The sequence below is a fragment of the Spinacia oleracea genome, chromosome 5 (assembly GCF_020520425.1).
Source record: "Spinacia oleracea cultivar Varoflay chromosome 5, BTI_SOV_V1, whole genome shotgun sequence".
In the NCBI taxonomy this organism is placed as follows: domain Eukaryota; kingdom Viridiplantae; phylum Streptophyta; class Magnoliopsida; order Caryophyllales; family Amaranthaceae; genus Spinacia; species Spinacia oleracea.
In genome coordinates this window covers 84110418-84120916 of record NC_079491.1, presented here as the reverse complement: position 1 = coordinate 84120916, position 10499 = coordinate 84110418, and the positions used below count along the sequence as shown (strand labels likewise).

The 10499-nt window shown below is 40.2% G+C and overlaps 2 protein-coding genes across 2 annotated transcripts; one reads left to right on the top strand and one right to left on the bottom strand.

Moving 5' to 3' along the window:
* The first annotated feature begins 315 nt into the window (after positions 1–315).
* Positions 316–2467, top strand: LOC130461661 (glutamate dehydrogenase B-like). The gene is given in 6 exon segments (XM_056829822.1): positions 316–429; positions 720–729; positions 1452–1606; positions 1702–1780; positions 1930–2245; positions 2335–2467. Coding segments are annotated over 6 exon segments (807 nt in total).
* A 4265-nt stretch (positions 2468–6732) lies between these two features.
* On the bottom strand, positions 6733–9162 carry LOC130461660 (uncharacterized). Its single transcript, XM_056829821.1, has 2 exons — positions 8656–9162; positions 6733–7029 (listed from the first exon to the last, which is right to left on the bottom strand). Exons 1-2 carry the CDS (start codon positions 9160–9162, stop codon positions 6733–6735), a joined length of 804 nt encoding a protein of 267 aa, XP_056685799.1.
* Positions 9163–10499: the final 1337 nt, after the last annotated feature.

Genomic DNA, 10499 nt, shown 5'->3' with positions numbered 1-10499 from the left:
TTAAAACAAGGAGGGCGACTTAATTTCGCCTTTGAATATGTAATCAAATAGGACGAGTTTATATCGCCTTTTAATACCTAACCAAATAGGGCGATATTTTATTATTCGCCCTCCTTGATAAAAATAAGAAGACGATCACTAAAATTTCGCCCTCTTTGATACTCCGCAGAAAGTAAGGAGACGGCCGCTGAAATTTTGCTCTACTCGAGCATACTTTGTTTTTATCACAACTATCAATTCACCCAAAATATTTAAATCGTTTTCCCCCAAAATCCTTTATAGAGCTCAAACTATTTGATTCATAGCTCTACTCAAATGGCTCTCTCTCTCTCCGCTAAATCTCCAACCAAAAACCCTCACAAATTATCCAGTAAACCCAAATTTAATCGAAAATTGATCGAATTGCTCAATTCTTTCGTTGCTCAGTTTGTAAGCTTAATGATTTCCTCGATTCTGTTGAATAATTAGGTCAAATTCCGACTTATAGGTATATTCTATTTTGTTTGATTGTTTTTTTCATTAATTTTGTGTTATTTTTCTCTTAGATCTCAATGTCTTTTTATAATTGAAACATATACGAAAGGTTTTGTTGAATATTATGTGCTTTTATTGGTTTATTTCAACAAATTATAGTTTCTGCTGGTACATTTTCTTCTGATTGTCGTCTTTGCAATTGGCGATAAATTATTGAACTTGATTTTTTGGTTTTGTGTTTGCAGGTGATTTCAGGTTGGATAACTCATAATTGCAACTTTGAGTAATAATTTCTCTCTTCTTTCTCTAAAGTTTTATTAATCAGATTTTTTTGTGAATTTATGCTTTTAATTGTGCATTATTGTCTGAATACAAGAGAATATATTTTGTGTTTGTATGAATGTTGAATTTTTAAAGAGTTTCATCTATAATTGAATGTGATCGAATTAATATCTTATTACATATTTGTTTTAATATCAATCTGGATTGAGTTTTTTGGTGTATTTCTATATGATTTTGATGTTACATTGCATTCATGTGTAACTAAGTGGAAGCATATAGCTTGTATTCTGTCAATACTAAGGATAGTTAGGAAATCTTTGGCTATCAATTCACTTTTTAACTATTACTTTGGGTCCGGTGGGGGGAATGTTTGACAATGAACTTGGAATTTGAATTTATTTTTTGGTGGTTATGTATGATTTACTTCTTAAGCTTGTAGCAAATTGTTTGTAAGAGATTAGAAATGCCAAATTGAGCGGTTTGTCATGCTTGTGTATTTAGAAAAGGAGTGAAATTAATATAACAAAGTGCAATACAAATTCATAGATTTTGATATTTTCTTCTTTATGTGATTTATCATTTAAATTATAACGAGTAGAAGCATATTACTTGAGCTTGTAGACTTGTGTAACTGAAAATATCAGACATATTAACTAATTTTGTATTGGATGATATCAACTAATTTTTTATATCAGGTATACCATTAGCCAAGTTATTCAGTTCTTGTTATCGGATACTTTGGTGTTCTTATTATCTTGAACGCTTGACGCGAGTGTTTACCCGAAAGATTCATGATCTTATTGGAATCCACACTGATGTACCAGCACCAGATACGGGGACAAATTCGCAGGTGAAGTGAAAGTCAAATTTGTTCATCAGTGAGATACAAGGTCTGTAGTATTATTGACAAATGTGACTGTAGACTTGATTTTTAATCTGTTTTAGACAATGGCATGGATATTGGATGAATACTCGAAATTTCATGGTCATTCACCTGCAGTTGTTACTGGAAAACCTATTGTAAGTATTATGATTGTTTAATTGTGATTGTACTTATTTGGACAACACTCATAATTTGGTTGTGTTATCCTTAATTTATGACAAGTCTAGATGCATTATATTGATACTGAGATACATAAAATAGGCTTTTGACTAATATGCTCGATATTTTAGTGATACTTGCAGCTCCTGACTATTTGTTTGTTAGCTGCAATTGATCCTAGCTTGACTAATCTCAGGGCTTTGGGAATGTGGGTTCGTGGGCAGCACGACTCATCAGTGAATTAGGAGGGAAGGTTGTTGCTGTAAGTGATATCAGTGGAGCGATGAAAAACAAGAACGGACTTGACATTGATAGCTTACTGAAACACGTCCAAGAAAACCGTGGAGTAAAAGGTTTTCATGGTTCAGATGCAATAGATTCCGACTCAATATTGGTTGAGGATTGTGATGTGCTAATCCCTGCAGCCCTTAGTGGCGTTATTAACAGGTCCATTCTTGGGAACCATTTCCTTTCATTCTATTACGACGTGAGTTAGATTATGAAGTAGAATGTTGTTTTGTTTGTTGTGATTGAAGGGAGAATGCAAATGAAATCAAGGCCAAATATATCGTGGAAGCAGCAAACCATCCGACTGATCCAGAAGCAGACGAGGTTTGTTTAAGCGTGGATCAAATATTGTATTATGATGTTGTAGATGAGTGGTTGTAACAAGAGCTTTGGGTTTTAGCATTGAATTGTTTGTGTTTGACAATTGACATATATAGTCGAGAATAGACTTTTCTGATTGAATGAATTGAATTAAGTTGGTGCTAGTTACATAATTTGAATTTCCTTGGCAGTTGGCAGCAGAATTCTACAGATATCTCAATGTCATATATATCCTGCTATATTATTCTTGTAATTTCGATATATTTTGTTATTAACTAATTATTACCTAGTTTTGTTTATTATAAGCATTCCTTCAATAGGATGATTGCATTGACTAAGTTTTTCTCAAAGTAGCACTAACCTATTAGCTCAAATGGGAGAGCATTGTGCAAATTATGCACAAAGATGTGGGTTCGAATCCCACGTAGGTAAATTATTTGATGTATTGGCTAACATTTAAAAAAAATAGAAATATAAAAAGCAAACAATCAAAGAGGGAAAAAGTATCTGCATTTCACAAAATCAATCAAAGAGGGCGAAAAACGCACTTGCCTTTCATTTATTAATCAAAGAGGGCGAAAAACATTGCCCTCTTTGATTTCATTCTAGGAGGGCGAAAAATGTTGCCCTATTTGATTTCAATCTAGGAGGGTGAAAAATGTTGCCCTCTTTGATTTCATTCTAGGAGGGCGAAAAATGTTGCCCTCTTTGATTTCATTCTAGGAGGGCGAAAAATGTTGCCCTCTTTGATTCCATTCAAAGAGGGCGAAAATTTTTGTTTGCCCTGCAAAGCTAATAGGACGAGGCTAACAGGGCGATGGGAGGGCGATTTAAAAATCGCCCTGGTAGCCTAGAAGGGCGAGTTTTACATCTAAGAGGGCGATTTCTTTTGCCCTCTTTGATCTAATATGTTGTAGTGGACTGGCCCGAAAATCTTCAAATAAAACCCGTGGGAGTCTCTTAGTGAAAATATCAGCGATCTGATGGCGAGAAGGTACATGGAGAACACGTACGTGACCATGCGCAACCTTCTCACGGACAAAGTGTATGTCCATCTCTATGTGCTTAGTACGCTGATGTTGTATTGGATTACCAGAAAGATATATAGCACTGACACTGTCACAAAACACCATGGTGGCCTTCTGGACCGGACAATGAAGCTCTAACAGAAGGTTCCGAATCCAGCACGATTCGGAAACAACATTAGCCACCCCTCTATAATCTGCCTAACACTAGAACGAGACAATGTGCGTTGGCGCTTAGACGACCAAGAGATCAAGTTATCCCCAAGAAACACACAATAGCCAGACGTCGAACGACGTGTGTCAGGGAAACCCCCCCCCCCCCCCCCCCCCAATCAACACCAGTATAAGAGAGGAGATCAGTAGCTGACGAAGGTTAGAGATGCAAACCATAATCAAGAGTCCCCTGAATGCACCTAATGATTCGCTTAAGAGCAAGAATATGATCATCTCGCGGATCATGCATGTGTAAGCAAACCTGTTGAACATCATAAGAGATATTCGGACGAGTAAAAGTGAGGTAATGAAGAGCACCGGCAAGGCTCCGGTAGTGACTCGGATCCGCATACGGGTTGCCGGAATTACCACTCAGCTTCAACAGGAGTGAAAGTAGGTTTGCAAGAAGACATACCCGCCCGATCAATTATCTCCTCCGCATACTTACGTTGCGAAAGAAATATACTACCCTTGCGACGAGACACAACAATGCCAAGAAAGTAATTGAGAGGACTCAAATCCTTCATAGAAAACACGGAAGCAAGAAGAGCCATAATAGAGCATCTGAGTGAATCTGAGGAAGCAGTGAGAATAATGTCATCAACATATAATAAGATGTATACAATTTCAGAACCTCGTCTGTAAATGAATAGAGAGTTGTTGGATCTGCTGTTCGAAAACCCAATAGAGGACACATAATCCGCAAAGCGTTTATACCATGCCCGTGGGGCCTGCTTAAGCCCATACAAAGACTTACGAAGCAAACATACATAATCTGGATGAGTGGGATCCCGGAATCCCAGAGGCTGATGCATATAGATAGTTTCCTTGAGTTCACCGTGCAGAAAAGCATTTTTGACATCCAACTGATGAATGGACCAATGCTTAGATAAAGAGAGAGCAAGAACGGTCCGGATTGTAGCCGGTTTCACTACCGGGTTGAATGTCTCACCACAATTAATGCCCACCTGTTGGGTTTTACCATCACCTACAAGACGGGCTTTATGCCTCTCAAAATCACCATTAGCCTTATTTTTATGAGTAAAATCTACATAGAACGAATAACATTCACATTAGGTGGACGGGGCACCAACTCCCACGTCTTGTTTTTAATAAGAGCATCAATTTCATCATCCATAGCCAATTTCCAATTCGGTTCACGAAGAGCGGTCAATGGGTTACGAGGAAGGGGTGATCTCGTAACCATGGTATTAAGGTTTAATGGTCGTTTAGGCTTGAAAAAATTCCCCTTTTGCTCCTAGTGACCGTGCGTGGATGTTGGGTTGGAATAGATGGATTTGGGAAAGCTATGTGAGTGGGCTTTGGGGAAGTTACTGGAGTGGGCTGATGGGATTCTGGAGTGGGCTGGCCCATGACAGGCGAGGGAGGGGAAAACAGGGGCTGCTGGGCAGCCTGGTCCGCAGGGGAGTGGGTTGGCCCATGAATTGATGTGGGTGAGGGAGAGTCAGCAGAGTGGACCAACTGATCCACTGGATGGGAGTGGGTGTGGCCTGGTCTGCGGGTGGGCCGTGAGGTTCACTGGACTGGGCCACCTCCATTTGTCTATGGTGGACCAAATAAGGAGACAAACCATGATCTAGAAATTCATATGTATGTTTTTGGGTTTGGGGTATGAAGGGAAGAAAATGGAAAGACAGTCTCATCAAATATGACATAACGACAAACAATGATCTTACGAGACGATAAATCATAGCATTTGTAGCCTCGGTGGTGTGATGGGTACCCCAAAAATACACACGGTGTGGACCGGGATTGAAGCTTGTGTATAGTGGTGGAAGGGAAGAGGGGGTAGCACACACAACCAAACACACGAAGATGAGATAGAGAAGGAACCCTTTGTTAGAGAATTTCGGTTGGAGATGCTTGGTTTAAGAGTTTGCTTGGCAAGATATCCGAGAGGTAAGTGGCCATTTGAAGGGCGTGGTGCCAAAATGTTTGAGGAAGAGAAGCATGGGCGAGAAGAGTTCTCGTGATATTATTGATCGGCCGAATTTTACGTTCGGCTTTCCCATTTTGTGATGAGGTATGAGGAAAAGAAAGGCGGAAAGACATTCCATTTAACTCACAAAATTTCTGAAAATGGCTATTATTATATTCCCGCCCGTTGTCACATTGAACATTTTTAATATTACGCTCAAACTGGGCCTTAATGTGGGCTTATAGAACTAAGAATGTTAGATACACCTCAGATTTCCTAGCAATCGGAAAAGTCCACAAAAAATTTGAATAATCATCCAAAAAAAGAATATAATAACGATGTCCCATGGAACTCAACACGGGAGAAGTCCACAAATCACTATGAAGAATATCAAATGGCAACAATGTTTCCGAAATAGAAGAATGAAACGGCAACTTAATGTGTTTGCCAAAAATACATGAACGACAAATGCTAGAGCCACTAGAATTAGTACATTCAATGGTTTTATTAAGCCTAAGACAATCCAAAACAGAAGCACCCGGATGAACCAAACGATCATGCCAAATAGAAGATGACAAAGCCGCAAAGGTTGATGGAGAGGTGGATGGATATTTGATGGTGGTGATGGGATAAAGGTCGCCCCGGCTATCACATCTCATTAGACTCATCCCCTTCTGGAAATCCTTCACAGAAAACCCATAAGGATCAAACTCAACAGTTACGGAATTATCAGTGGTAAACTTACGAACTGAAATCAAATCCTTAATGAGTTTAGGAGCATGAAGAACATTTCGTAAGGTTAAGGGAGGGGGGGTTCGGGGGAGGAAAACTAGTATGACCACAACCACGAATTGGAATAGAATGACCATTACCAACAAGAATACCAGTGTTATGATTCCTCAAATTAAAATAAGACGAGAGATTACCATTGGAGGATGCATATGGGATGTAGCTCCGGTATCCATGTACAAATTGTTGTCGGGTGGTTGCATCGTTATTGTGTGCATGGCCGATTCAATATCAGTCGGAACATAAGTGGGAACATATGTCCCTGTTGGACCAGCTATAGTGAACAATTGTTGTGGGGGAGGAGGGCCCAACACCCCTTGTTGGGTCGTTGGTCTAACTGGGCCTGCTGGTCTAGCCCACTATGTAGTGGGATATGAACATGGAGGAGGTGAAGGAGTAAATGGAACCCGCTGCCATTGCCAAGAACCACCGTGCTGTGTTGCCTGACCACCGTGCTGTCCCCCAGAATTCCGGCCACCGCCGGATCTATTTCCCCTGCCTCCGGTATCACCTCTGCCGCCACCAGAATTCCGGCCACCAGACCTATTTTTCCGGCCGGAATTGTGACGGTTATTACCCTTGTTTCTCCCACGGTTCGAACCCGTATTATTTGCCGGTGGTAGAGCGTCATCAGCGGCTGCGATCATCACAGCGTTCTGCCCATAATTTCCCAAGGCATTGAGTTCACGTTCTTCCAGAAGGAGGGAAGAGCGAGCCTCGGAGAAGGGAGGCAGGGGTTTTGCGTGCCGTATATTCGTGCCGAAGCCCTTGTAAGCTTCACTTAGTGTTAGGTTATGATACATATGACAACTCATAAATCATGCGGAAAAACCATAAAGCCAGGAAAGCATATTATATTCACATAATCATTTAGCATAGAATTGATGCATACATGTTGTAGCGTGCCTTCCCTAGCTGCGCCCGAACCGAACAAGAACAAGTCTTTAGGACTCCAAATGTCGTCCCTCCGTAGATAGTCCACAGTACGTCCGGGTCCGCCTCAAGTTAGACCAACTAGAATCGCCCTTAAGGTTACTAGGAATTTCGGCTAGTGTTTGCAAGTGTATGGTTGATTTTATTTCAAAAACTTACCCTTTGAATACTTCAATCGTTCCTGCAAATAATGACCCTAGGCCCTTATTTATAGAGGTACGGAAAAGGAACTGGAATCCTATTAGGATACTAATTAGTTAAACTAGAATCCTAGTAGGACTCTAACTAATTAATTTTGTCCTTTTAGGATTAGGAATTTAATCATCAAACAAATCCTACACAATTTAGGTTTCGTATGTGAACACAAACTCTACACGAGCATGACCCACGAGTGTGCAGGCCATGCCCGCGCACAGCCCACACGGCCGCTCGGCCCACGCGAGCCGCAAGCCCACGCGAGCAGCAGCACAGCTCGCAGCCCATTGCTGCGCGCGCTGCGCGCGCTGCCATGGCCTGCTGGGCCTGGCCTTGCGCTGGGCCTGGCGTGGCCTTGGCTGTTCGTGTGGCGCGCTTGGCTTGCTGGGCGATGGCCTGGCTTCGTGCTGGGCCCTCGTCCGGCAGGCCTCGTCCGATGCTTATTCGTATGATACGCTTCCGATTAAATTCCCGGTTCCGGAATTCATTTCCGATACGAACAATATTTAATATTTCCGATTCCGGAATCAATTTCCGTTTCGAACAAATATTTAATATTTCCGTTTCCGGAATTATTTTCCGATTCCGATAATATTTCCGTTTCCGGAATTATTTTCCGATTCCGATAATATTTCCGATTCTGACAATATTTCCGTTTCCGGCAATATTTCCGATTCCGGCAATATTTCCATTTCCGATAATATTTTCCGATACGTAACATGTTTCCGTTTCCGGCAACATCTACGACTTGGATAATATTTATATTTCCGATACGATCCATATTTCCGTTTCCGGCAATATCATCGTTTCCGGAGTATTCATTTCTTGCTTGTGACGATCTCAGCTCCCACTGAAACCAAGATCCGTCGATTCCTAATATCCATAGATAGAGTATTTAATGCCATTAAATACTTGATCCGTTTACGTACTATTTGTGTGACCCTACGGGTTCAGTCAAGAGTAAGCTGTGGATTAATATCATTAATTTCACTTGAACTGAAGCGGCCTCTAGCTAGGCATTCAGCTCACTTGATCTCACTGAATTATTAACTTGTTAATTAATACTGAACCGCACTTATTAGATTTAACATAGAATGCATACTTGGACCAAGGGCATTATTTCCTTCACTTAGCCCAGCCACCAACTGGAGTACCAACCTGCTATTCGGCACCGGTGCACCAACATTCTTCAGTTGGTCGGAGAGGTTCTTGAGCCGTTGACAGTAGGAAGACGCATTCGGGAAATTTTCGAGACGAGTGTGAGTGAACTCCTGCTCCAAAATAACAGCCCTGGATGTCTGATGGTCCTGGAAAATGTCAGGCAACCTTTCCCATGCTTCCATGGCCGTGGCCTCCGGTTCAAGAATGGTGTTCAGCAAGTCGTTGGAGATTATCGAATAGATCCACTGGAGAACCGTGGCATCAAGGGTCGTCCAAAATTCAATCTCATCGTCCGTCGTCGGTGTCGGCTTCTCCTTGCCCAAAGGTGGATGGATGATATGGTGGAGAACCTTGTGGGAGCGAGCATAAATCTTAAACAACTCCGCCCACGTCCCATATTGCACGCTCTCCATTTCCAGCATGATAGAGACATGGTTTCGGATGTTCGAAACCGAAAGGGAAGGATGAAACAGAGAAGAGGGAGGCTTAGCATCAGACATGGCGGCTGGAGGGATGAAGAAGATGACGGAGGATTGAAGAAAGAAAAGAAACGCTAGGGCACAGCGGAAGAGAAGAGAATAGAAAACCCTAGCTATCTGATACCATGAAAGAATTATTTTCCGTATCTTGTATTACTGTTAAACGTAGTATATATACAATCTACCAAATTAGGGTTAGGGCTATTTTAGTATAGTAAATATACATAGAGAATATTCACAAAATATCTAGATTATTTACACAATCTAACACTCATATTCTTAAAAAAAATTTAAAGGCCTAGTATAGTAACAGGTGAAACATAGTATTCCAAAACAACACATGTGAGTGTCCACATTAATAAAGGATGAGAGAGTTAATCACTTTATAAGGTGAAAGTGTTACTACGCCTATTATCATATGGTTTTAAGGTGAAACCTTATTAAACTTGTGAAGTGAACTTTCACTCCTGATGATTGGTCGGGTACGGCCCAGACTCATATTTAACACTAACATTGTTAGTGGGACTTTTGAAACTTTTAGTTTGAAATCGTAGTGGCGCTCTCCCCAAGACCACAAGTATGCGAAAAGGTGTAAATCTATACTAATGATATTTAATTTGCATATAATAATGTCACGTGTCATATATTTGAATTATTTTCTTTTGTTAAACTTTCATTTATTTTCATCCTTTCCACTTTTCCTCTTTAACTAGATGTTTTTTCCCTTGCAATTAATTTATTTGTTTCACATTCTAATTTCAATTTCTTTAATTATACTCCAAATGGATCACATTTTAATATTTCAAAATTTCCATATCCTCTCTTGTATTACGTAGACAATATAACTAAATTTTTAAATTAAAAAACTCATACATCAAGAGGGATAAAAAAACTAGCCGTTTAATTTACAACTAGGTTTAGTATAAAGTTGCACAATAATATACTTGAGACGTATATCGGGGGCATCTTGATGAAATTGGTGTTTTGGCAGTCTTGTTAGTGAACAGGTAGTCATATGTAGTTATTTGGTTAAACGTGCGATTAGGCATGTAAATATGTAATCAACAGCTTTTAGTTAGAATGCTTTCGTCAAGTTTAAGAAAAGCAGTTAGGTAAAATAGGAAGAGATTAGGTTAAACTAACGAGGTAACTAAATTAAAATGAATTAAGAAAAATGTAAGGATATGTTTGTGTGTATTCTGTTGGAGATTAAAAATGGAGAAAAGTGTTCCAACTGCTTTTGTTAACATCGTTTCAGCTTCTTCCTCTTAACTACTACTGTACTTGCTACCATCAAATTCCACAATTTACTTGTCATCTTTTTCAGATTTGTTTCCATTGTCATCATATTACCATAT

Bases quoted from the DNA above. Each gene is read 5' to 3' on its own strand.
- LOC130461660 (XM_056829821.1), bottom strand. From the start codon at position 9,162: ATGTCTGATGCTAAGCCTCCCTCTTCTCTGTTTCATCCTTCCCTTTCG. The intron at 7,030-8,655 runs GTACTCCAGTTG...AATTATGGGCAG, and splicing joins CGGTGCCGAATAGCAGGTTG to AACGCTGTGATGATCGCAGC.